Source organism: Lynx canadensis, chromosome A3, assembly GCF_007474595.2.
Source record: "Lynx canadensis isolate LIC74 chromosome A3, mLynCan4.pri.v2, whole genome shotgun sequence".
In the NCBI taxonomy this organism is placed as follows: Eukaryota; Metazoa; Chordata; class Mammalia; order Carnivora; family Felidae; genus Lynx; species Lynx canadensis.
This window is the reverse complement of record NC_044305.1, coordinates 15,878,304-15,904,784: the sequence shown is the minus strand read 5'-3', so window position 1 is coordinate 15,904,784 and position 26,481 is coordinate 15,878,304. Positions and strand designations below refer to the sequence as shown.

General features: G+C 52.1%; 1 protein-coding gene across 6 annotated transcripts; it reads left to right on the top strand.

The window, feature by feature from the left end:
• Positions 1 to 97: 97 nt before the first annotated feature.
• HNF4A (hepatocyte nuclear factor 4 alpha) lies at positions 98 to 26,205 on the top strand. 6 transcript variants are annotated; one of them, XM_030309556.1, is made up of 10 exons: positions 98 to 294; positions 4,116 to 4,290; positions 5,424 to 5,518; positions 10,646 to 10,752; positions 11,468 to 11,623; positions 14,986 to 15,073; positions 16,230 to 16,385; positions 19,005 to 19,241; positions 21,774 to 21,896; positions 23,016 to 26,205. In XM_030309556.1, the coding sequence occupies exons 1-10, from the start codon at positions 180 to 182 to the stop codon at positions 23,156 to 23,158; spliced, it is 1,395 nt and encodes a 464-aa protein (XP_030165416.1). In that variant the 5' UTR covers positions 98 to 179; the 3' UTR covers positions 23,159 to 26,205. The 6 variants fall into 6 exon arrangements, with proteins under 6 accessions (XP_030165416.1, XP_030165414.1, XP_030165412.1 ...); XM_030309554.1 differs by having other exon boundaries at positions 21,774 to 21,926; XM_030309552.1 differs by having other exon boundaries at positions 21,774 to 21,926; positions 22,971 to 26,205.
• Positions 26,206 to 26,481: the final 276 nt, after the last annotated feature.

Genomic DNA, 26,481 nt, shown 5'->3' with positions numbered 1-26,481 from the left:
AGGGGCTAGGCCAAGACTCCCAGCAGATCCTCCCAGAGGACGGTTTGAAACGCAGGAAGGCAGAGGGGGCCCCTGGGAGGAGGCGGTGGGAGGGCGGAGGGCGGGGGCCGGGGCTCTGCCCGGAGCCTTCGGGGTGGGCATCCTGGGCAGGGCAAGCGGCTGAGGTGTGGAAGGGGAGGATGCGCCTCTCCAAAACCCTTGTCGACATGGACATGGCCGACTATAGTGCCGCGCTGGACCCAGCCTACACCACCCTGGAATTCGAGAATGTGCAGGTGTTGACGATGGGCAATGGTAGGTGGGGACAGGTGTACCCAGGCGTGCCACTGGGGGCGGGTATGCCCAGATACCGGAGCGTGTCTGTGGCACTCGACGCTGGGCCGGGGGGAGAATGACAGAAAATGGCAGGTTGGGCCTATAGGCCAGTATGGGTGTCGCCAGGTGAAAAAAATATGCCCGGGTACAGTGACCAGAGGCATTCTGGGTGCGGGAGGCCTGAGCAGGCAAGTCCCCAGTGAAAGTAGGCCCCGGGATTCCCGCCTGGCCCTTCTGGTCCCTGTTACCTCAAAACTAGGTCTGCTCAGAGCATCACTGGAGAGTGAGGACACGACCGTGAGCTACCCGTTGGCATCTGGCTCCAGTACTTGGGCCCAACTAGGCCCCTTCACGAACCCTTTGGGCGTAGGTCCCGAGACATGGAAAGGTGTCTTCTGTCCCTGAAGATGCTGGATGGAGACACAACCGGGTGTCTTTGGGACTTTCCTGGGGTGAACGCCCCGCTTAGGAAGAAAAGGAGTTCTTAAGGGAAGTTTTGCTCAGTGAGATGCCATTCAGCAGTGAGTGCTGTGTGTGTGCTCATGACTTCCTCTTGGTGTGCATGCACCAGTTTCTGTGTAAGTGTGTTGGGTGGGGGTGTACCGTGTTGGCAAACACATTCCTTTGGGAATTCATTGGCGTATTTTTGCCCGTGCGTGCCTGTTCCATGTCGATTTCCATTTGTATTTGGTCATCGAGTGTGTCTGTGTCTGTTGATGTCTCTAGGGGCACATGTGTTTGTCTTGCTTATGTACATAGGCAGCAGTGAATGTATGTACATGTGCCACGGATGTGGGTCTGTTCGTGTGCCCTGTGCTTTCTGGATGCGTGTCCTGTATGCACGTTCTGTCTCGTGGCCCTGTTTGTACCCACCTGTCTACAGGTGCTCGGTGCACGTCCCTGTGCTGAGTGTCCGTACTCTCTGGTAAACATGATTATGCAGACATGATATGCAGGGTTTTGATATTGCCGTTTGCCAAAGGAGATTCACATCAGCCACATGTCTGTTTCTCTCTGAGCAGATCTTCTTGTCTGAGTGTGTTTCTCCTCAGGTTTGTATATCCACTCCCATATCACCAAGAGCACATCTGAATCGGGTGGGAGGGTCTCTTCCACAAGGAGGTAGGGGAAGGGAGGAGGCCTGGAAGCCAGGAAGCTTCTAGAGGGGAAGGGCCCTAGGCCAGCCTCAGAGGAGAGGTGGCTGGCAGGTGGCCGAGGTCAGCCTGCCACCTGCCTTCCTTCCATGGCTGCGCGGCTTCAGCAGAGGTCTGTAACGCGTGTGGTCACTTTGGCTCAGCCAGAAAGATGTGACTGCCCTGCCCATGGTCGGCCTCACCAGCTGCTCATCTGCCCCTGCCATTCACTCACTGTGTGACCTTGGGCATATCATATCCCCTTTCTGGCCTCTCTATCTTCTGTAAAATGGGCTTAATCACCTCAGGTCTGCTGGCCAGCCACCTTTTAGGAGTGTCCGCATAAGGGAATTGAGGAGACAACACACAGGAAATGGTAAACAAGAAGCTTCTGCACTAGGCAGAGTGTCATGTGACCCTGCAGGGACATTGTGTGCTGTCACACTCCAGGCCACTTCCCAGCCCCAGACTACTCCCTGGGGCCAGCCCCATCACCCCTTCAGAGCCTACACCTCCCAGGAATCCTGTGCACTTGAGGCAGAGGCCGCCACTGGGTGTCCCCCAGACAGAACAGCCTCCCGCTCAGGAGCCAGAAGAATCTGGGCTCGGATACTAGCATTGATCCTTCCCAACTATGTGAGCTCTGCAAGCCATTTTCCTCTATGAGCTTCTGTTTCCTCATCTGTCAAATGGGAATAAATAATGGCGCCTGCCTCTCAGAGGTAAGCAGAGGATTAAATAAGACAAGGCACCCGGCGCTTAGCACTGGTAACTGATCCCGGCCCCACATGGGTCTTCTCAAGAACGTTCGGCATCTGTAAGAAAGGGCTGTGTTTCCTTATGACATTTGAAGGGGTCTGAGTGTTGGGATCCCATTTTAAATACATCCTGGGCTGGTGCCTCCAGGACTCCATGGAGAGATCCCCAGCCGTCCCCCACCCCAGATTCAGAAGCAGCAGCAGCAGGGTCTTTGTTTATCAGAGGCCTCAGCGGGCACCCCAACAACAGCAGCACTGGCCAGAGTCGTCCAGCACCCCCCGGGGTGTAAATCTGCGTCCTCTACTTAATAAGTGTGATGACCCTAGACAAGTCACTTGTCCTTTCTGAGCCTTAGTGGGCTCGCTTGGAGAATGGGGCTATCAGCTGAACCCAGGGGTGAAGTGATATGCCAGGCGGCACTCAGCCCCTTCTGCCCAGGATGTAGGAAGCCCTGCCCCCAGCCTCCACCGAAATGGCCAGGAGTTGTGGGGGTCATATCTCCCCAGGGGCTGGGGGAGGTGAGGCTGAGGGAGAAAGGGCACCGACACGGCTTAACAATTATCCCCATCTCCGGGAATAATTCACCAAGTGGAGGGGGCTGCGCCCCCGGGCACCCTCAGGGGTCTAGGAGATGTTCAGCCAGGCGACAGCAAAGATGCAGCAGTGTCCTTTTATGCCCGGAGGTTGGACAACACCTGCTCCAGGAGTTTGATTTTGCAGGAAAGATTTTATTTCACAAATGCTGATACAGTGCTTTTTATGTACCAAGCACGTCACATACATTGATTCACTGAATCCTCGTAGGAGTCTTAGCCGACGACACATGGCTAAGAAGTGGGCAAGCTGAGACTGAAGCTTGGCAGGAGGGCTACAGAGCGCGTGCTCTTGACTGCAGCGTGACGCCCCTCTCCGGTTCTCAGTGGGGTGTGCCCTGGGAACTCAAGGTCAGATTCAAGGTTTCTATGCAAACACGTGTGCGTGCCTGACTGTATGGTGTACATATGCACGCGTTTTTCTAGGGAGATGGCCCATGGCATTTAGTATCTTCTCCAAGAGGTGGAAAATTTGCTTACAAAAATATGCTTCAGCTAATGAAATTAACAAAAAAAAAAAAATTGGAAACAACCAGACCAGTCGAACCACCACCTTTTACAGTTAGGGAAACTGAGGCCCAGTACGACTTGAAGCGAGGGAAAGGAATTTGTCCAAAGTCACAGGTGAGTTAGCAGCAGCATCAGCAGTAGCACCCAGGACTCCAAGAACTCCATCCCCATCTTTGCCACTTGCCTCGTATCCCCCTTCTCAGATTTATAGAGATGCAGTAGATTTTGCCTCTGGGACAGGACATATTCTGGAGGTACCCAGATCCTTGCCACGACCCTCGCAGCAGGACAAATGGGCCACTGTCTTTGGTGCGTGTCTTCCTGTTCCCTGGGACAGTTCGCAAGTTGTGTGGGTACATTGAGAAATGAGGGACAGGACCTGAGCAGGGCCTGAGTAGATGCTACGGTGTGTTTGTCCCTTCCACAGCCCCCTCGGCCCCGTCAGTCACGGTCTGTAAGGGTCAGATGCATCGGAGCGGGTGGCCAGATTTTCCTTACTTCCCAGAGAAAGCTGGGCCCAGCTCTCTCCACCTTGGGGAGAAACAGGCCCTCACAAAGGACTCTGTGAAGTCAGTGTCACAACCATCCCTAAGTAATGATGCAAAACGGGCATTCCGCATGCCAAGGGACTTGCCCAAGGTCATTGGGGGAGTGGGAACCTTGGTCTGAATGAGGCTGAAGCCCCGGGGTGAGATCCCCATAACGCTCATATTGGTTTCTGAATCTAAACCACCAGGGGTGCAGGGCCTCTGGGACGTGAATTTCTGTCCCTCCTGAGCTCTCACTCTTGTCTCCTCTGGTGCAGACACATCCCCATCAGAAGGTGCCAACCTCAACGCACCCAACAGCCTGGGTGTCAGCGCCCTGTGCGCCATCTGTGGGGACCGGGCCACAGGGAAACACTACGGTGCCTCCAGCTGTGACGGTTGCAAGGGCTTCTTCCGGAGGAGTGTGAGAAAGAACCACATGTACTCCTGCAGGTGAGGAGCCCCTGTTTGGAGCCTTGATTTCTCTAGCTGGAAAGTGAGTCCACTTGAGCTAATGATGTTCCCCAGTTTGTCTACTCCCGGACTAGGTCCCAGAAACAACCTCCTTCTGAGGACTTAAAGCTTCTTCTGGTTTCTTAGGCTTTGGGGATCCAAATGGGAACATCCATTCTAGGAACCTCATTTAATGAGCATAAAGCTACCAGCTGCCCTTTACTGAGCACTTACTATATGCCAGACAAACTGAATCTTTGCATGTATTTAACTGGCCCCGCAAACCCATTGTTACTTTTCTTATTTAGCAAATGAGGATCCATGAGGCTTGGGATCAAGCCCACTGTGAAGCCTCAGAGGATGGGGCCCATCCCTCAACCTGATGCTTTTCCTGGGGCAAATAGGGGATTGGCCCCAGGCCTTTCCATATACCCCAAGGGCTTCCCAAAGCCTTCCTCAGGATCCTGCCTTCAAAAGCATCTCCCATGGTGAGAAACAACAATAATAAAATAATGACATTCGGTTATGAGTATTTGGCATGTGCTGACGCTGTGCCAAGCCCCGTCCACATATTATCTTATTTCTACCTGTCAGCACCCCTCTGACATGGTGACTATTATTCTTCCCATTTTATAGATGAGGAAGCTGTGGCTTGGAGAGGGCCAGGAATTTGTCCAAGGTCATCCAGCTTGAATGAATGGCAGAGCCCAGGATGATACTGAGGGCTCCACCCATAACCCCTGTGGGGCACTGCCTCTGTTTATGTCCCCTCCAGAGAGTCACTTATGTGAACCAAGTATTGACTCTGAACCATAACCAGGAGCCTGCTGTGGGCTCTATCACATTCTGTGATAGCAGTGCCCTGGTATTCAAGGGGCTAGAGTTTCCAAACTCAGTTCTACCACCAGGTCGAGCGATCCTGGGCTACAGGTCACCTCTCTGAGCCTCAGTTTCCCCATGTTCAGCCGGTCAGGGTTGGATTCTCAGAGAGTCCCTAGGGCCTTTCTCGTGGTTCACATAGCTCCTGTGATGGAGGCAAGGAGGCTGGGAGTCAACAGGTGGCCAGGGTTCTAGTTCAGTCCTGGGATGGGAGGGCCGTCCCTTCTCCATCCAACCATCCAAGCCCTCTTCAGATTTAGTCGGCAGTGCGTGGTGGACAAAGACAAGAGGAACCAGTGCCGCTACTGCAGGCTCAAGAAGTGCTTCCGGGCTGGCATGAAGAAGGAAGGTGAGCCTCGGCCCTCCCCCTCCCACCCCACCGCCCCACCCACACCCGCAGTCCTGGACAGTCATTTACAACTGCGACCACACTTTATGACTCGCGACAGGCTCCAGGGTGAATGGCTAATGGCTGAGAGGAGGGAGGGCCTGGCAATCTGACCACAGGGAGGGGCTGGGCTTGGTCTTGAGAAAGATTGGAAGAGATAAACTCGCACTCTGGGGCGCTCAGGTTCCCAGCCGTCACCACCCGTACCTGCCTCACCGCCACGGGAAGCCCATTTGGGCGTTTTCTCTTAATATACTATTTCGAACAGGAAGAGAGCAGAGAATGACATTACACACGTCCACGTATCCACCATGCAGACTCAGCAAATGTGGACAGCGTGGGGTGGGAGGTGGGGGCTTTCTTCCTGAGCTTCCGGTCCCAGGGACAGGTGCACCCGTTCCTTAGTTTTCAGTGTTGAGTATCAGGTGGCCCAAAGTTTTCATGTTTTAGGGAATGGGAACGAGGTGTCAGACTTGACCTGGGTGGAGGCAGAGGGGAAGACCAGAGCATGTTTATTAAGGTCTTTCCAGGCCTCCTGCCACCAGCAGATGCCAGTCACTGGGCTGGGCTTTTCCACGAGTGATGACGTGGCACCCTAGGTGGCCGGGGAATTGTCATTCCCCCTCTTCCTGGAGGAGGGAACCGAGGCCCAGAGTGGTTCAGCAACTTGCCTAAGGCCACACAGCTTGTCAGTGCAAGATCCGAGGTTTGCACCCAGTGCTCCAGACTAGAGTTCAGTGCTGTCTTGTGGTCCCTCAACGCTGCCTCCTTTATGACCTCCAGACCTCAGGAACATTTAAAATATTGGCAGCCTGAGCTCAGGAAGCAAAAATCCTTTAACTTCTTCATCTCCTTCTCCCCTCCACTCCCCTCCCCCAGCTCGGGCACCAGACCTTCACCCCTAGCCTGCAGCCATGTGGCACACTCAGCCCCCCGTCCGGTCCTGTATGACACCCCCCGACACACCGCACCCCAGGGCAGGAAGCTGGGACCCACCTGCCCAAGCCGACTTCGCCCAAGCAAAGGGAGGGCACCCCTCCCCGTCTCTGCCTCAGAGCCCCTGTTCTCCCCGACCCCTCCCTAGGACATATGTCTGCATGCCACCCCTGAGGGGACTTGCTCATGAGTCCTGTTAGGGAGTTGGGCCTGCTGACCCCTATGAAGCAGTGGGTGGTCCCTAAGGTCCCTTCCTGTTGCCAACTCCACCATGGTAGCTCCCAGATCTGGGAGGGGTCGGGGACTCTCAGATGGGGAGGGCCTTTTTCAAAGGTCGACACCCCCCACCTCCCCCTACCCAGTTCTCAGTGAGGTCGAGTCTCTCTCCTCCGAGTTGGGTACCACATTGTGGAATGAGGAATGTGAGAGGCGGGACTGTGGCATGTGGATGAGTGGCTGGAGGCAAGGACAAGCCTGAGAACTGCAGTCTCGGGGCCTCGTGGTCTATGGTTCTCACAGCTGGTGGTTTTACTCCCCAACAGCCTAAGGTTTCAAGTTCAAGAGCGTGGATGTCTCATGGTAAAGTTTCAGGCCTTGTGACAGGCAGGCAGCAGAAGGATCGACAGCCTTCCTGGGCCGTATGTGGCCTGGTGCTTGCACGTGTTCAGTCTTCATATGTGTCTCTTGCTAAACCTCCAGAGGCGTTGGCATGGGTGTCACTTCAGGGACATTCCTTCTGGACTCTGGTTTTCCCATCCATAAAGTGAGGAAGGTGATAATGGTGCCTTCCAGCTCTGTGAGTCCAGCTACACACTCACTGATGTACCACTCCCCATGGGGACATGTGTGTTTGTTCCCTGGTCCTCCCCTTGAGCTGCCAAGGAGACAGCAGACCCGTGTCCTGGCTCCTGGAAGGGGAAGGGGAGTTCCAGGCCGTTCTGCCTTGGCATAACCTTGAAAATAGCCAGTGCTTTATGGCTCAGGGAAGGCAGCTTTATGCCAGGAGGATGGGAAGATTGGCTGATGGCAGGTGAGTGTCAGCCTGTAGATGTTGATGCTTATTTGTACGCCTTGGTCAACCGGAAGATCATGATGCATGCAGTAGCTTGGTTGCTTCGAGACTAGGCCAGGGCAGAAAAGTAGTCAGTTGCTGTCACCGTCAAGCTCTGGGAAGAAAGAGGATTACCAGGTCTACCCAAGTCTGCTAGTCCCAACACCCCTCGTCAGCCTGCTGGGAAGTCCTCAAAGCCAAGAGAGATTCTCAGTGGAAGCCTCCATGATCCAGAGACTTGGGACAAGTTTTCATTTCTCTTCTTTGATGGCCTTAGGATTCAGGAATTGAAACCCAAAAGTGGTCCCTGATGACAGGAAAGCATTTGCTGCAAACACAGGATTTACAGACGGCCGGGCATATGCAAGGGCGTCAAATCTACCCCCTCCCTACTTTACAGATGGGGAAATTCAAGCCAGACAGGTGACATGATTGGGTGGGGTCAGGACTAGAACTTGGGCTCCCCTGAGCTGGGCAGACACCAAGCTCCCTGGATGGACATTGGGAGGCTCAGCCTGGAGGCATCTTCTCTGGTCTAGGTTCCTGAAACTTCCTCTTGACCACAGGGAAGGGCTCCAAATCCCACAGGCCTGTGAGTCTTGGCCAGAGGTTATTCCATGGTGGCCAGAAGTGGGTTCCCTTGAAGGGTCGAAGACTCTGGGGAGAAAGCTGGGGGTCAGTGGGCCCAACAGCAGGTCTTGAATTCTCTCCTATAACCTGAGACAACACCTACCTGGGTCTTGACTGGCAGACCCGGGACAAATACCCAGCTCCTGGACGGAAGCCCACTCAGGAAGCTGGGCCAAGGGTGGGTGCAGCAGGTACAGGTTGGTGGTGGGCTGGGGCGGTCTGATGGGTCTTTCCTCAGAACCCCAGCCCAGCCCCCCATGGGCCCCGTCCAGGGGTTCTCTGGGAAGACAGGCTCATCCTCCTCTCTGCCTCTGGCCGGGTCGGTTAATATTCAATAGAAGTTACATTAGGTCCCCGACCCTGCTAATACTGAGCAAACATTTGGAAAACATCATTCCGTGACTGAGCTCTCGCTGGGCACTGATAACACCGGCTAACCTTGAGGAGCCCAATCCGCAGCTGCTGACAGTGGCCCTTTTATTGGGCCCGCCTCCACTCGGCGCCCTGGTGGATGCGGGCGCTGGCAGCCATGGGAGGGGTGTCGGCGGCGGGCAGGGCCACCACGTGTGCAGGGGAGCAGTCCCAGGAGCCGGTCCTCTCCCGGGAGGTGGGTCGCAGGAGAGATTTCTTACCTGGGACATCGGTCATACCCCACCCACTCCGGGGCTCTGTTCAGACTCTTTGATTTTCATTCTCCGACTTCAAGACTGTGTGAAATCGAGAGGAAGCTGGATGGCTGCAATGTGGGGGTCCCGCGAAGAGAGAGGGCATCGGGCCCAACTGGGAACTAGAACTTGTTGCATTCACCTGACAAACACGTACTGAGCACCCACTGTGTGCCAAGCTGTGTTCTAGTCACTGGGGCTACGGCAGCGAACAGGACCGTAGTGCTAGCGTTCTGGAGCTTTCCTTCCCATTGAGGGACAGAGAGTAAAGAATGAACAAAGCATTCTACAATAAGGGTCCCAAAGAAAAGTGAAGCAGTGTAAATAAAGGGCAGAGCATGAGGGAGGGATGCCACGTCGGGCAGGGTGGTCAGAGAGGGTGTCTCTGGGAAGGTGACGTTGGCACGGAACCAGGCGAGAAGTCAAGAGGCTAAGCTGGGGGGTGGGGTCAGAATCCTTGGCAGAGGTGCTGAGCGAGAGCGGGTGGAGTGGGACCCGAGAAGAGGGGCCACGGTAGGGGTTGTGGCTTCACTCCGCGTGGGCTGGGGAGTCACTGGTTTTGAGCAGTGGGGGATTGTGACTGAGTTCAGTGTTAGCGGATCCCCTCATCTTCTGCGAGGTGCCCAGACGGTCAAGGCGAGGCCAAAAGCAAAGAGACCAGGGAGGAGAGCCTGAGCTGCTCGAGGGAAGACGTAGCAGGGTCCAGACCGGAGCGGGGGGCGGGGGGGGGGGCACGCATGGACTCTGTGGGGATTCCGGACAGCACGTGGGCGTGAGCAGAGGCGGCCCGTGAAATAAAGGGAGGACTCCCAGGCTGGGAGAGGAAGAATAAACTAGCCTATTCCTGACGTGGGCAAGACTGAAGAGGAGCGGGTCTGGGAGGGAAAAAGTTTAGAGATGGGGAAACCGAGGCCCCAAGAGAGGACTTGATTTCTACCAGCACACAGAGTAAGTGGCAAATTCCAGACAGCCACCCAGGTCTCCGGCCGCCTCGTGCTCCCTCCTGCCAGCTTCAGCAAAGCCTCGTTCCACAGTGAGGCCTCTTGGACTCTAGGGGACGGCCAGGGCAACAGAAGGTCCATCTTAAATCTTAGGCCAGGACTGACACGGATGGGGATGTGCAGGGAGGTGTGGGGGCCCCCGTAGGTGGAGGCCCAGATCTCTGAGTTCCTGGAGGAGAGTGCACCGGTGGGACGGGAGGGGCCCAGGGCTGCTTCTTGCTGTCTCTGAGGTTAGCCTGGAGCACGTGCCAGGCAGGTGGGGGCCTCCAGATCCCCTTTTCCAGACCTTCCGTCTCCGTGTTTAGGAACCCCTGGGCCATCTCCGTGTCACCCAGAGGCATTTTTTGCTTATTTTACCCACTTTCATCTGGGAAAAAAGGGACCCTTCTCCAAAACAGAGCTTAAACATCTGTCATCTAGACAGATCCCCTCTTCAATACTCAAGATCCATCTTAAACCCTCTCCAAGGCATCACTGTGTTGCATCCATCCAGGGACGGGTGGATCACTCCCTCAGCACCCCATTGTGTTGGGGGCAGTTCTGGTGCTTCGAAGTTTCTCCCACGTGCTGGGTTGGAATGCATCTCTCCTCATTCCCACACGCTGAGCTGGGCTCTGCCACCTGGACGCTCCCTCCTATTCCCACCTCCAACCGTGTTTCCTTTACTCCAGTTCAGCCCTGCAGTATCTCCTGCTGGGTCGATCTCTCTCCCCTCGCGCCTCACCCGCTCCTCAGCAGTCAGGGGACCACCCTCCCCTCCACCCCATCCCTGGCCTCCCTCCTCATCGCTCTCTCCTCCTCCCAGCTGTGCAAAATGAGCGGGACCGGATCAGCACTCGCCGATCAAGCTACGAGGACAGCAGCCTGCCCTCCATCAATGCATTGTTGCAGGCCGAGGTCCTGTCCCAGCAGGTACTGGGACGACCCTCTACCCACCTGGGGATCCCCCACACCAAGGAGGGGTTTCGCCTCCACCCCTGTCCTCTCCAGCCAGGTCCTGAAGCAACAGCTAGAAGGGTCCTGGGATATCACAGAAGGGAAACCGAGTCCAGTGTCACACAGCCAGTTGAGTAGCAAAGGCAGAACTCAAACTCGGGTCTGGCACACTGTGGCACTTTCTAGTCCGTCCCTTTGCATGCATGCATTCTGCAGGCCAAGCAGAGTTTACTGTCATGAGGGCCTGAGATCATCTGAGCCCTAAGAGAACAGATTAGTGCACAAGCAGACAGATTAGCAAACTGGGGCTCAGCCCGCCCCTGCTTTGTGACCTTGGGCAAGTCACAGCACCTCTCTGGGCTGGTTTCTTTACCCATCAGATGAGGATGATGATTTTTGCCCTGCTTCTCCTGTAGGGCCGAGAGTCTCCTTGGGGTTCTAAGAAGCTGACATTGGGAATTGGGCAGCAGGTGAAGGCCCGGGGGGAGGCCTCCTCCCTCATAGCTGACTTCTTCAGCATCCTTTCTGCTCTCCACCTGCCTCTGAGCTTCCTCCGGAGCCTAGAAGGCATCTGTAGTCCATCTCCCCTTTTGCAGACCTGGAAACTATCTGGGGGGAGGGCGCTCTGTGCAGAGGACAGAGACTGTAGGAGGGCTTGGCCATCCTCAGCATTTTCCTTCTCTTCCCCCAGATCACCTCCCCCGTCTCCGGGATCAACGGAGACATTCGGGCGAAAAAGATCGCCAGCATCGCAGATGTGTGTGAGTCCATGAAGGAGCAGTTGCTGGTGCTCGTTGAGTGGGCCAAGTACATTCCTGCTTTCTGCGAGCTCCCTCTGGATGACCAGGTGAGAGGAGACATGGTCTGTGGGCAGTGGGGGCATTGGGCAGGTAGATCCTGCTGGCCCACCTGGGATATAGCCTTGGACTGGTTTGATTTTATTTAACAAAACACACATGGTGCTCGTGTGTGTCTCGAGCTGTTTAAATCACTATACAAATATTAACTCATTTAATCCATCCAACAGCCCTATGAGATAGGTACTATTATCATCCCCATCTTATAGGTGATGAAACTGGGGCACAGAGAGCTTAAGTAACCTGCTCAAGGTCACACAGCTAGTACCCAGCACAGCTGGGATTAGAACACTGTGCATGCAAGTGTGCTTTGGCGGTCAAGCTCCAAAGTCCAGGCTTCTAGCCACTGCACTCCTGCACGAGACAGGTCTCCTGGGGACATGTTGACAGGGCCCCAGAGCCAGGGATCAGGAGATTTGAGCTTGAGCCCTGGCTCTAAGACTGGTGCTTTGTGTGATCTTGGGCAAATTGCTTCCTCTCTCTGAGCCTCAGTTTTCTTATCTGTAAAGTGGGAATTATAATATCTGCTTCATAAAAAATTAAAGACATCACTATTTGAAATGATCATGTAACGGAGCACCTCCATTGTGCCCAGGCCGCAGCTGGCCTCCCTAAGTGTCACTTTCTTGTATCCCACCAAGATGGTTTCACTCAGCATTTTATTTCCCACGTACATTCTTTGGAATACCGAAAAGGTCCCAGGGAGGCATGGGTACATTTCTGAGGACAGGTGAGTTTCAGAGATATTGCAAATGATGGCTCCTGACTAGGCACCCCCTAGGCCTCTGCAGACACTTTCTGGGAAAGGGTTGCTGGACTGGGTCACCTTCTCAGCTGGGAGGGAGCTCAGGGGCACCAGTGGACAGTGCCCCAGACCTCAGCTCCTGGTGCATTTGCTTCTCTAGTGTGCACATTTGCACAAAACATTGGCAATGTATGTTAGTCTATTAAAGTTTCTGAGAAGTGAACTTTGTGAACTGAACTTTGTGAAACTGAACTTTGTGAAACCCAGGGCTTCTCAAACTCCCCTGACCGCCAGACTCTCCTGGAGCACCTATTTGTATGCTAGGGTCGACACACTGTGGAAACACTGGTGTGGCTGGTCCTCACCTTCACACTGGGACCTGGATCGGATGCTCTGTCCCATAGATCCCTCCCCACTTTGGGAAGGATAACAGGCCAGGGATCTTGGCCGAGTTGTCCCTGCCTTTACCCCTGTTCCTTATGTGCTGGCCCTGGTCTCCTCTGCTGGAGAGTCTATATTAATGTTTAATCCCTTCTGCTCCTTCCCAGGGGCTCAGCAGGGCAATAAGATACCCCCAAGCTGAGCAATTGTTAACCTCAATTTCCCACCCAAACCTCCCTGGCTGGGGCTCAGAGCATTCTTAGAGAGCAGTGATGGGTGGCCAGCAACGCAGGACAATCATTAACATCCCCGCACCCCCTGACTGCCCACCCCCAGAATAGCTGCCATGTCAAGAGGGCTCCCAGCTCCCCATTCATGGTGTATAAGGAGCCCATCTTGCCCAAGATAGTTGGGGCACATGTGGGAGAGTTGGGGGACACTGTCCTCCAAAGGACACCCCAAATCTGTCAACATTGCTCCAGGATCCACTTTCCAAGTTTGTTTGCTTCTTCATTTGTTTTGGGCACCAATCCATTGAAACCCAGGAGGCTGGGTAGCATTGAATACAGGGGCTAAGGTCTAGAGAGGGAAAGCGGTCTGCCCCAGGTCGCAGAGCAAGGCAGCCACAGGGCTGGGATCTGACTGCAGGTCTCTTGCCCCCTCGGTTTGAGAGTCACTGGGGTCGGTGGCGAAAGCCCTCCACAGCACCTCGAGAATGGGAGGTGCTTGATAATAAGCATCCTTGGCCTTCTTTGTCCTGGTCGTAGAACATGGACTCACCTGCAGGCCTCTTTACCATTCTCCTCTTTTCTTGTCACCCTCATAAGGTGTGATCATGGGAGAATAGATGAAGAAGAGCTGGTGGCTGCCCAGGAGGGGCTGGATCTAGAAAGGAAGTTAACTAATTTGCTCATTCATTCATTCATTCATTCATCCCTTCACCCATTCCTTCCTTTCTTCTTTCAAATAAATATTTATTGACGGTTTATTGTGTGCCAGCTGCCTTCCATGCCCTAGACAATTTCGCCTCCTTAGAATTTCTCTGCCCTCCCCACCCAGTGTAGCCCCTCTTGTCCCATATCTCTTTATCACGTGACTCTCACCTCCCTCCATCTGTCTTGTCCTTCCTTCCTAAGAAGTGTCTGTCGCTTAGTAGGCACTCAACATTTGATAAATGAGAGAAGGAACAATCAAAACATTTTTGCGTCCTAGTTTAGCCTGCTAAAAAAGTCTCCAAAATTCCCCAATCCAACCTTGCAGACAAGATCGTTGAGGTGACCAGCCTGTGACTATTTTCACCAGTTGCCATTTTTCCCATCCTCTGGGCCTGACATAAACACCAAAGCAGATGGTTCGGAAAGGACTGACAGTGTCCTCCTGGCCGGGCCCCTGCCTCGGACTTCAGTCTTCCAAAGCTGCTTTGTCTTCTCTGCAGGGAAGGAATATGTCAAGCCCATCCCCTGCCAAGGACCAGTGCTCATGCCTTTGCTTTGGGAACCAACACCCATGTCCAAATGCTTGGAACTCACTCTCAGAATCCTAGAATCTTACAATGTCAAGTGAGCAGGTACCCTGGAGATCTTCCAGAGTAGGGATTTCCCAAACACAATTGCACATCAGAATCACTGGGGAGCTTGTTAAATACAGATCCTTGGGCCCACTTTTACAGACTCAGAATCTCTGGGAGTAGAGCCTAAGAATCTGCATTTTACAAAATACTCTTCATAATCTTCTGTAGCTGGTCCACGGGTAGGAGTTCGGGACCTACGGTTTTAGAACTTCCTGGCTCATAGACCCTCTTGAGAGTCTGATGAAACTCTGCTGCAAAAACAAAAACAAAAACACCCAGAATGTTGTTAAGTTTCATCAGGCACAGAAACAAGGCCCAGAGGGAAGAGGCAGCTTGCCCAAGGCCACAGTAGTTCAAAGATAAAGTTCGCATCTGGCCTCCTAGCTCTGAGTGCATGTTCTTTTCCCTTCCAGGTTCCTGTTGAACCTTTTCCAGGTTTTCTCCGTTGTGGGAGGAAGGCGACAGCTTTCTGAAGCCCTTTTATTGTAGTTCAGGCAGGTAAAGGCAAGGGAAGCATTAAGCCAGCTTTCCCAGGGTCACTGAGTTGGCTAGGAGCAACTTTCCAGGGGGTGCAGACAGCTAGGAGCAACTTTCCAGGGGGTGCAGACAGCTTTTCAGGAGTACCACGGCCAGACACCATCCCTTTTCTCTTCCAGGTGGCCCTGCTCAGAGCCCACGCCGGTGAGCACCTGCTGCTTGGAGCCACCAAGCGATCCATGGTGTTCAAGGACGTTCTGCTTCTAGGTAAGCAGGCTGCCTGCCCCAGCCAGGGCTCTGCGGAGGGCATGCCTAGTATGGAATGCACCCGGGCACAGGAGACTTCCAAGGTGGCATGCAGGGGCAAGGGAGAAAGATCAAGAGTAGCCTCTTCCCAGGGCACCTGGGTGGCTCAGTCAGTTAAGCGTTTGACTCTTGATCTTGGCTCAGGTCATGATCTCAAGGTTTGTGAGATTGAGCCCCATGTCAGGCTGTGCACTGACAGTGTGGAGCCTTGCTTGGGATTCTCTCTCTTCCTCCCTTTCTGCCCCTCCCCTGCTTGTTTGCTCTCGTTCTCTCTCTCTCTCTCTCTCTCTCTCTCTCTCTCTCAAAATAAATGAGTAAACATTAAAAAAAAAAAAAAAAGGAATAGACTTTTCCCAGTGTTCCCATCTGGATCCTCTACTCAGATGCAAGAAGTGTGGACACCAGGCAAGGAAGGTCTCCAAGGTTAAAGTTAGAGCACAGTAGGGGTTATCCCTGGAATTGCCCTTGCACTCTGATGTGCTTTCTGGAGCAGGGGCAAGACGCAGCCAGGAATGGCACAAACCTTGGCCTCTGTCACGTCTGCTCCCATGGCGTGTTTATTTATTATTTTAGATGCTCGTATAGATCACACTATGGGCCAGATCCTAGTCTTAACTCTTTACAAACACTACTCCTTTAATACAACGACCCTAGGAGGTAGGCTCTGTTATTTATCCCCATTTTGCAGATGAAAAAAACTGAAGCACAGAAAGTAATTTATCCAAATATATATAGTTAGTTAGTGGTGGAACTGGATTTCAACCCCAGGCAGTCTAGTTCTAGAATCTGGGCCCTTAACCTTGATGTGTTGTTGCCTCCTAAGTGGCCCTTGAATGTCACTACTCTTACGGGTCATGTCAGAGAATAGAGCACCGGTGATGTGAAAGGCTCCTAGAAAGCCAGGCTCCAGGCCCAGTCCGATGACTTCAAGCAACTCATTCCTTTCATCTGGGCCTCTGTTTCTTCATCTGTGAAATGGGCATGATAATCCCCATGGGGCCTTCTCCCATGGGCACCAGTTGCATTGCAGCTGCAAAGGACAGGGCCTACGCAAAGCTGGGGAGAAGGGTACACCCAAGGGGGTGTCCTGATCCCCTTTCCTTCCCAACCCACCCAGGCAATGACTACATCGTCCCTCGGCACTGCCCGGAGCTGGCAGAGATGAGCCGGGTGTCCGTGCGCATCCTCGACGAGCTGGTGCTGCCCTTCCAGGAGCTGCAGATAGATGACAATGAGTATGCCTGCCTCAAAGCCATCATCTTCTTTGACCCAGGTACAGTCTGCCCCTCCTTCCCACCCCCGATGCTCCAGACCCTCTGTCACACTTCTCCTGTGGTGTGCCCTACATTCACAGCCTCCCTTTGCAGGACAACAACTGGGAGAGGCTGTTTGCATTCGCTGTTTCCCAGACGAGGAAAACCAGGTTCAGAGAGCTGATGTGCCTTGATAAGGCACATGGGCTCCAGGGGCTTGGTTCTGTCCTTTTTCTCCTTTCCCTTCTGTCCCCTCCTCCCTTCCTCCTCTCCCTACCTCCTCCCTTCCTTCTTTTCTTTCCTTTCATCTTTTCTCTTTCCCTGAAACGTTTTTACCAAAATAATATCTGCACACATTTAAATTCAAACAGTCTCCCCATTCCACATTCCCTGCTAAAGCCTCCTTCCCGGGGGGCACCATTTCTGATTCTTTTAACTGTTTCTTCTGGCTCTAAATAAAATGCTAAGCCTTCTCCTTCTTGATGTAGCTGTTTCCGATCGCAGTTGCCCTCCTACACTCGTGGAGGATCTCACTGTTCTCTTTTGCCATTCTGTCTTCTCTCTCCCATCTTCTTCCTATATTTTCAGGGCTAGTTTGGTGTCTGCTGATTATCTTCACAATGTTGTTGGCTCTCCTCTCCCCATCCCATCTACTGACTTTCCACCTGCATTTTTACAGAATGTCCTTATAGTTATGTCTTTGTGCAAAGCCCGATTTCATTTTACCATATCAAGATGCCTGGACTTCAAAGGCTTGCTTGCTAACTTACCTCCTTACATGTTAGAGGGGACCCACCATGTGCCCAGGCATTGCCCACTGCCCTTAGTGCTAGACCCCACCAACATGGAGATCACCTCTGGTAATAACGGTAACGAAGAGGAAGATGACCACAGTTTCTGGAATGCTCACTAAGGCACCATTCTAAAGACTTGATGTGGATTATGCCACTTCTTGCTTGCAACACGGTACCTCTGAGGTAGGAATTGTTATTATCTCCATTTTGCAGATAAAGAAACTGAGGCACAGGGAGATTGGCTAATTTGCCCAAGGTTACACAACCAGGAGATGGCAGAGCTTGGATTTGAACTTTAGACTATCTAGCACTCAAACCTATATTCTTACCTACTGCACACTCTTCCCCATTTCTTGAAGGGTAAGACTTCTGGTTCTAGTTTCCTTGAGCACCTGGCCCAGGCTTATCCTCTGCAGTGCTCAGCACAGAGCTGGACAGGTAGTAATTGCTCAATAAGATGGGATTATTGATGCTGAGTCAGGGTTAGCAACCTGGCTTGGAGAGCCAGGTGACCTAGTATAGGGCCTGGCATGTAGGTGATGCTCCATAAATGTTTGTTGACTGAATGAAGGAATGCACAAATATGGCTCAGTGGAGTGAGCCCTGGAATGGAAATGTGAGTGAAATTCTCTATCTGCAACTTACTTTTGCATTAAAGAGGTGATAAATGCATTACCTCCATAAAGGTTGAATTTAACTCTTGGACAACCATTTGAATCCCCTTCTAGGTTAAGGATCTAGAATTTATCCATTGATTTTTTTTTTCATTCATTCATCCTTCCATCCATCTACCCATCCCTTCATCGAGTTACCTATTCAACAAATATTGACCATGCATGGTGCTAGGTAGTGGATTTAAAATGACAAACAAGGGGCTCCTGGGTGGCTCAGTCAGTTAAGTGTCTGACTTCCGCTCAGGTCATGATCTCACGGTTTGTGAGTTCAAGCCTCACATTGGGCTCTGTGCTGTCAATGCAGAGCCTGCTTCAGACCTCTGTCTCCCTTGTTCTCTGTCCGTCCCCTGCCTTACACACACACACACACACACACACACACTCTCTCTCTCTCTCTCTCTCTCTCTCTCTTTCTCTCTCTCTCTCTCTCAAAAATAAATAAGCATTTAAAAAATTTAAAACAACAAACAAGACATGCCTGCCCACCCAGAGCTCATAGTCTGGTGGAAGAGACAGTTACATCCCGTGTGGCCACTAGCGACAGAAAAGCCACAGAAATCTGGGATATGATGGACACTCATAAAGCAGGCTTGGGAGGGTGGAATGGAGAATGCTTCCTGGAGGAGGTGGAACCTAACCTGAGACCCCAGGATGACACAGGCAAGGGAGCAGGGAAACAGGGAGACTCTTCTAAGGCAGCGGGAGCAGCATGAGCTGAGGTCTGGTCAGTGGGACCTCAATGCTGATCAGGAGCCCCAAGTCCCCATCATGGATCTACCAACAATTGGATGTATGACCTGGGCCAAGTCCTTTCCCTGCTCTCTGCCTCATTTCCCCATGTGTAATGAGGAGGTTGCTTGGTGCCCTCGTGGGTAAGTTCTTGAAGTCCTACTCCTCCCACCCCCCACCCCCATCTCCTGGTTCCGCATCTCAGGAAATGTGACAGAAATGCTTTTCTGCCTGCGTCCAGGAAGCTACAGATGTGCTAGTGTACCCAGGTTCCTGAGGACCCCAAATGCTGTCCTAGCACGGCTAAGGACTCCCTAGGTGACCTTGGGCCTCAAGACCCGCTCTCAGGGCCCCAGGAGTCAGGGGAGAGCTGGATCCTGGCTCCCCAGAGGCTCCAACTGGGCCCCCCTGCCCTCCCTCACCTGTGCCCTCCCTGTTGCAGACGCCAAGGGGCTGAGCGACCCGGGCAAGATCAAGCGGCTGCGCTCCCAGGTGCAGGTGAGCCTGGAGGACTACATCAACGACCGCCAGTACGACTCGCGTGGCCGCTTCGGCGAGCTGTTGCTACTGCTGCCCACCCTGCAGAGCATCACCTGGCAGATGATCGAGCAGATCCAGTTCATCAAGCTCTTCGGCATGGCCAAGATCGACAACCTGCTGCAGGAGATGCTGCTGGGAGGTCCGTGCCAGGCCCGGGAGGGGCTGAGAGGTGGGCGGGCTCCCTGGCAAAAGATAAGCTTCATACCTAGGCCCCACCTCTCAGCTCCGTCACCTCCTCCCTCTGTGGCCTTGGCCAGATCCCTTAACCTACCTAAGCCTCAGTTTCCTCATCAGAAAAATGGGACCAACGGTCCATTTATTCAGGCACTGGGAACCTAGTGTGTGCCAGTCACAGTTGTAAGTGCTGGAGATTCAGCAGAGAACAAGAGCTCTGCCCTTCTGGAGGTTGCGTGTGAGTGCGTGTCTGTGTGTGTGTGTGCGTGCGTGTGTGCATAAGGGCTCATGGAAACTGACAATAACCAAAGGATAGCTAGAGATTTTGAAATAAGCAGGTAATATGATAGAGTGTAACTGGAAAGGGGTCTATTTTGGTAGGTTGTCCAACAGAGACAGACTTCTCTGAAGTGGGACTTTTGAGCTAAAACCCGATGGATGAAAGGAAATAGAACATTTAAAAGCCAAAAGAAAAGCATTCCCGGCGGAAGTAACTCATGCAAAAGCCCTGAGGCAGGAGAGGTTCGTGTGTTCGAGAAAGAAGGATAAGGTCATGAGATGAAAACTGATATGGGCAGACACCAAATCGGCAACATGCAGTCTTGTAGGTCACGGTCAGAAATTTGGATTTCATTTTCATTGCAGAGGAGTGAACATCAGACTACTCTTTTTAGCAAACTACTCTGGTTGCTAGGTAGAAAGTAAATTCCAGGGGTGGCACAGTGGAGGCAGGAGACCCCTAACCATTACTTGTCTCCAGGCCGGAGTAGGACAGTGAAAGCTGGGACGAAGGCATGACTGGAAGAACGCACAGGATTTGCTGATTGACCCGATGTGGGAAGCGAGGGAAGGGAAGAAACAAAGATGAAACCCACATGTTTGCTTTGAGTGACAGGGGCGCTCATGGAATTGCTTACTGAGATGAGGAAGCCAGGGGAAAAGCAGGTTGAGGCTGGGATGGTAGCAGCAGTGAGAGACGAGCCAAGAGACTGTTTAGACTTCAACAAAGCTGGAGATGACTGTAGATATCCAAGGGGAATTATCAGGAGGAAGTTGCATGTTTGATTGAGTCTGTTGCTCAAGCACAAGTGCAAAGCTCTGGAGGGAAGACAGCTTCGTGGTGCTCCAGCAGTTAGGGGCCATGGTGATAGATACTGAAAAGTGGGCATCAGTGAACTGACAGATTTAGCCGGGTTGAAGAGTTTTTGCAGTGATGGTACAAGAGGAAGTGGGCTGGGAGGCTAGGAAGCGGGATCTGAGTGAGGGTGCTTGAACTCAGGATTTTGGAAGTGATGTGGTTACTAGTGATGGCTTGGCCAAGGGCCACCTGGGCCTGCATTTGGGACTGGATCATTCTTTTTTGTGGGGGCTGTCGTGTACCCTGTTCGGCCACATCCCTGGCCTCACTACCCATGAGATGCCAGTAGCACTCCTCAGCAGCACAGCCAAAAACATCTCCAGATATTATCAAATGTCCCCTGAGGGCCCCAGATCTCCCCCAGTTGAGAACTACTGTCAGATGATAACTCATTTCATTTTCACTTTGACCCTGTGAATTATGGATTGAGTGTCATCGAGATCTGGGTCAGGACAGGGGCACCTGACCGACTCGGTCGGCAGAGCCTATGACTCTTGATCTTGGAGTTGTGATCTTGAGCCCCATGTTGGGTGTAGAGATCACTTAAAAATAAAATCTTAAAAAAAAAAAAATAGGATCAAGATGGAGCTTGTGCTCTGTTGGGAGATAACAGGGCCCTGTAATCTCATCTCTGGGCCCTGTAATCTCATCTGGTTGTAGAATGGGACAATAATGATAATGATATCCACCTTATAGGACTGTGATGAGGGTTAAATTATTTTAAACATGAAAAGTGCTGTGAAACAGTACCTGGCACATATTAGATGCTCAATAATTGATAGCTATCATGGAAACAGTATACTTTAGAGGTCTCTTGCAAGCCCTAAAATCCCACCATTGTCACACCAGTGACCACAGCCATTACCAAACCAACCTATACCTTATATGGTATTATAAGAGCAAAAGCATAGAAATAGGGAAGTACAGGGAACACTCAGGTGCCATAAGTAGGTTTGGTTGAAGCAGAGGCTATCGGGGGGACAAGGCTAAAGGTGAGTTGGCACCAAATTCTTGAAGGATTTGCATGCCAAGGAGATTTGAAGGCCATTGGTTAAATCTCTTATATTAATAGTCAATCAATACACTATTCATTATAATATTTTGATCTCACAGCTTCCTTACACGCTCCTTCTTTCTTTCAACTTCTGTTCTCTTGGTTTGTTGGGTCTTCTCAGTACCCTCATGAAACCTATGGATAGGAGTGGTAAGCCCCAGCTTACTAATCCAGAAATAGGTAGCCAACAGGCAATGTCAGTATTGAATGAACAGGTTTATTGGCCACACCTGAAGATGTACCTCAAGGACCATGGTCTTTATCTCAGACTCTCCATCCTGATTGAGTCCCCTCTTTACCTGCAGGGTCCTCCAGTGATGCACCTCATGCCCATCATCCCCTGCACCCTCACCTGATGCAGGAACACATGGGCACGAACGTCATTGTTGCCAACACAATGCCCTCTCACCTCAGCAATGGACAGATGTGTGAGTGGCCCCGACCCAGGGGGCAGGCAGGTGGGCAACTTGAGCTCTACCCAGCAAGGGATGGGGTTGGGGGCCCCAGGGGGGAGCCAGGAGAAGGATGGGTCTAGAAGATGGGAACTGGGATACAGCAGTTCTCTGTGCTCCGGGGTAAGGAGTGAGGAGTGAGACTGGCCTTTTTTTAAGGCTGTTTTTTTCAGTGAGGTCCTTTACTCAGCAAGGTAATTAATAGCCTTTATTGAATGAAGCTGTCCTTGGGATGAGGGATCCATTGGATGAATATGTCCGTTGGGGCAAGAATTCCATTAGGTGATGTTGCCCATCAGGTAAAATTGTTCTTTGAAGTAAGACTGCCCAGTAGGTAAGACTACCATTATACAATTGGATGAGACTACTCCTTGGGTGGGGATGTCCACTGGGGGCCATATATACATATATTTCATTCTGAGGTGAAATCTCAGAAGTGTGAGTTTGTCACTGGACAAGTTCTTCAAAAAGTAAGATTATCATTGTGATGAGGAGGTTGTCCGCTAAAATGAGATTGCATTTCATTGAGATTGTTCTTTGGGAAAGTTGTCCATTGAATAAAGTTGGCCAAGTGGGTCATGGTCAAAGTTAACTTCCAAATGTGTGATGCTGTGAGGCCAATTAGTTTCCATTATCCATCTACCTAAATATCAAAGAAATAGTATTTTTTGAGCCAGTTGGCCAGACCCTTGGGTCTCATCAACTGTTATCCCTTCTCTCCAAGAAAGGATATTACTGTCACATGTCCCATTGTCCTCAAACAAAGTCAGACTTGGGCCCTGGTCTGGGAGAAGCAGCCCAGATCTCCATGTTAAATGGTGGAGGAGATGGGTGTTGGTAGGACCTAGGCAAAAGGCTCTGACCACACCTGGCCCATCTGCAGCCTCCCAGACTCACCATACTTAGACTTCGTGATCTGGAACTCAGAAGGTTTGAATTTTAAGAGACCTTAGAGATTATCTAGTTTAATTCTCTCATTTTATAGAAGAGGGAACTATGTCTCAGAGTGGGGGAAGAACCTACTCAGGAGTCTTCATTTATTCCCTAAAGGGCTGGAATTCTCAGCAGCCCCTGTCTGTCTCTCTGTCCTTCCAGCCACCCCTGAGACTCCACAGCCCTCACCACCAGGTGGCTCAGCGTCTGAGCCCTACAAGCTCCTGCCAGGAGCGATCGCCACGATTGTCAAGCCCCCCTCCGCCATCCCCCAGCCGACCATCACCAAGCAGGAAGTCATCTAGCAAGCCGCTGGGGGTCGGGGCTCTGCCGGCCCCCCAGCCCCCTCAGAGAGCCCCGGTGGTCACTTGTTCACAGTGAAGGAAGCCGTGACAACAAGGCCAGTCTCAGGGCAGCAATGGAAAGGGCGAAGGGCCCAAGAACTTGGGCTGCGGGCCACATCCCATTGCTACCCTCCACCCCCTGCTCTGGATGATGGGGCTTTGACTTGGGGAGACCCCAGCTGGAAAATCCTCTGTTGCCTTGGACAACTCTTCTCTTGCCAAAGCCACTGCCTTCCCCTTCATCATACCTAACCCCAACTTCTTCACCCCCAAAGGACAACTCTCTGGAGATGACATGGGACCTTGCTTGGACAGAGCTAGCTCCCTTTCCCCTCAGACCGGTACTTCTCTCCAAGTACTGTCCTAGTGCCCAGACACAAAACCCTTCAAGGCTGGGTCAGATCAGGGTCTCTGATCCCTTCCTGTCCTGCTGCCCCTGCCTGCAACGCTCCTCTCCACTTGCCACCGTCACCCACCTCAGCCATGCTAATTTCTCCACAGTCACCTCTCCAGAGGCTGAAGAAGACTTGCAGACAACCACCCGGTCATCCCAGGAGCATTTCTAAAGCACTAGCTGGGCTAGGCACAGTGTAGGAGACTGTTGAGAAGGAAGACACTGTTCCACCTGTAACCCATGGCTCTTCCCTTCTTTGGGACTTGGGTGGGTACGGGGGTGATGCTCCCTACAGGCTGTCAACACCGAGAGGACAATCCAAGGTGGGCAACTGCAACAGGAACTTGGAGGGACTAGGGTGGTCGGAGAAAGCACCAAGAAAGGGGCAGACTGCATTAGGCCTTTAAGGAAGGGCTGGATTTCAGCTAGTGGAGCAGGTGAGACACAGCATTCCAAAGTAGGGCAAACAGTCTGGGCGAGGACTCAGGTCAGAAGAAGGGCGTGGGGGGAAGGCAATGAAAAGACTGAGCTGTCTGGAGGAGGCTGGGGGCCTTGAACCCCAGACTGAGGCACTGAGACGTGGGCTCCTCGGCCATGACTAGCTGGGAGGATGTGCGGCGGGTCGGGAGGGAGCAGGCAGGCCAGATGGGGGCTGGTGATGCATGTGATGCAGGTGAGAGGGAAGACACCTGGAGACGGCGGTGAAGATGGATGGGTGCACGCGGCTCAGAAGGGTGTCAGGGAGGAATTGCCCCCCCAGGGCCCGTCTCAGACTCTGCCTCATTCCTGGCGCTGTGTTAAGTGCAGCACATGCATCGTCTCTTTCATTGTCACCGAAGATGAAATTGAGATCTAAGTAGTTAAGTGACTTTTCTGGAACCCACAGTTAGTAAATGGCTGAGTCAGGATTTGATCCTGTATCTTCCTGGATCAGAACAGGAGCTCTTGACCACGGTGACTAAAAGGGCCCTTCTGTCCTCACCATGATCTAGTTTGAGGGGCTTCCTGCCCCTGTCGCCAGCCTCAGAAGCCAAAGCCTTATTCTTCCCAGGGGCCCCACCAATGGCCAGGACTAAGATTGGCTTGGAGCTACACTAATATCTAATCAGGGTCCAGCATCCTGTTTGCTGATGAAAAGGAGAAGTTATAATTGTTGGACTTCTTTTCTCTCCTCACTCCCCAAGTCCAGGGCGGGTGTCAGGGGTCTGGCTCTTGGGAGATGGACCAATATGGCCTGGCCATCTGGGAGCAGGATGGTTTGGGGGTAGTTCAAGGGAGGGATGAGAAGGCCTGGGTTTGAGCACATTTGAGAAACATTAAGCCCCAAGATGGAACAGTCAGCATGTCATGTGGAATTTTGGAGGCTTTGGGAAAATTCTGCAAAATGCCACTAAGCCAGTGGGAATGAAAGAGATGGGTCCTGTGGCTGGCACTGTGCTTAGGTAGGAGAGTGAACAGTTAGACTGGCTACCTACCCCCACCCCAGGCTGACCTTTCTGAGTGGATGGGGGGGGCAGGACTCCAGTGCCCCCAGATTCCACCATTGGTGATGGCTCCTTTTTGTGAAAGAGGCATGAGGGGTTCAAGGGCAATATGTCCAAGGGAAACCTCTACATCACCAGTGGTCCCAGGAGCAGCCTACCCAAGCCACCAAGCCAAGTCCCTGGTGCCAGAGAGACTGCTCCCTACTCAGAGCTCTCAAGTCTTCCCAAGCCCCTCTCTGGGTCCCCAGAAATTCCAGCCAGGGAGCTCAGACTCATCTGGGACAAGGTGAGGAAACTGGAACTATTCTGTCATTGCGGTCATTCCCACTCTTTGCTCCTCTGCCCCCCAAAGTCGCTCGGGCCTCTGTCATAGGAGTGAATCGAGTTAAGAGTTTTCCACAGGATGGAGTTGGAGTACCAGTGGCTTTTAATAGTAGCAAAATCTTCTGGGTGAGGGGTTCAGTCCTTAGCCCCAATTAACCCTGCCAGCAGGAGAAATCCATTCCATTTAAATAATTTTACTGTAACGTGGGAAGCACAAAACAAAGAGCAGTTTGCTTTTCTGATTCTGAGGACATGGCATTGGAAAATCCCTCTCTCTCTCTCTCTCTCTCCTCTCTCTCTCTCTCTCTCTCTGTCCCCCCCTCTCCCTCTCTCCCTCTTCTTCTCTCTCTGCCACTTGAGTTCTGGTCCTAAACAATGAAATCTGAAGGACTAAATAAACAAGGGTTGGGAGGGCAAGCATGGACCCTGCAGTTCCTCCCCTGAGACAGCCTCTTCTCCAGGCAGCTCTCAGAAGCTTCCAGAATCTGCATGACTCCCCGCAGAGTAGACAGAGGAGAGGGTGGGAAATGGACGCTCCTAGATTTTTGTGATGACCAAGCCAATTGCTTTTGCCAAATTGTTCTGTGATTTGCCCTGATTGGGATGAATTGTGAAATTCACATCAAGCAATACTGGAAGCGGGCTGCTTCCTGTGGGTGTGAATGCCACCAGCCCCTGTGCTGACACCTGAGCCCCTGTCACTCTGCCGCCCAATGGGGCAGAGAAGCAAAAAAACATTTCTTACTCTTGTGTGTTTTAACAAAAGTTTATAAAGCAAAATAAATGGCGCATATGTTTTCTAAGTCCTTGGATGGGTGTCCTTTCTACCTTTTCGGGTGTTAGAAATAAGGATGAGAATAGTCAGAGAGTTCTTTATGATATGCAAAATGTTTTTAAATACATTAGTGCTTTTTTTACATTATTGATTTTTAATCTCACATCAAGAGATAAGCAAGAGATAGCATTGTCAATAGCCAAACTATGGAGAGAGCCTAAATGTCCAACAACCAATGAATGGATAAAGAAGATGTGAGATATATATATATATATATATACACACACACACACACATATGACATATG

Excerpts from the sequence above, each read along its gene's own strand:
- HNF4A (XM_030309551.1), top strand. The coding sequence starts at position 180 with ATGCGCCTCTCCAAAACCCTTGTCGACATGGACATGGCCGACTATAGT. Across the intron at positions 295-4,115 it reads GGTGTTGACGATGGGCAATG|ACACATCCCCATCAGAAGGT; the intron begins GTAGGTGGGGAC and ends CCTCTGGTGCAG. Across the intron at positions 16,386-19,004 it reads CATCATCTTCTTTGACCCAG|ACGCCAAGGGGCTGAGCGAC; the intron begins GTACAGTCTGCC and ends TCCCTGTTGCAG.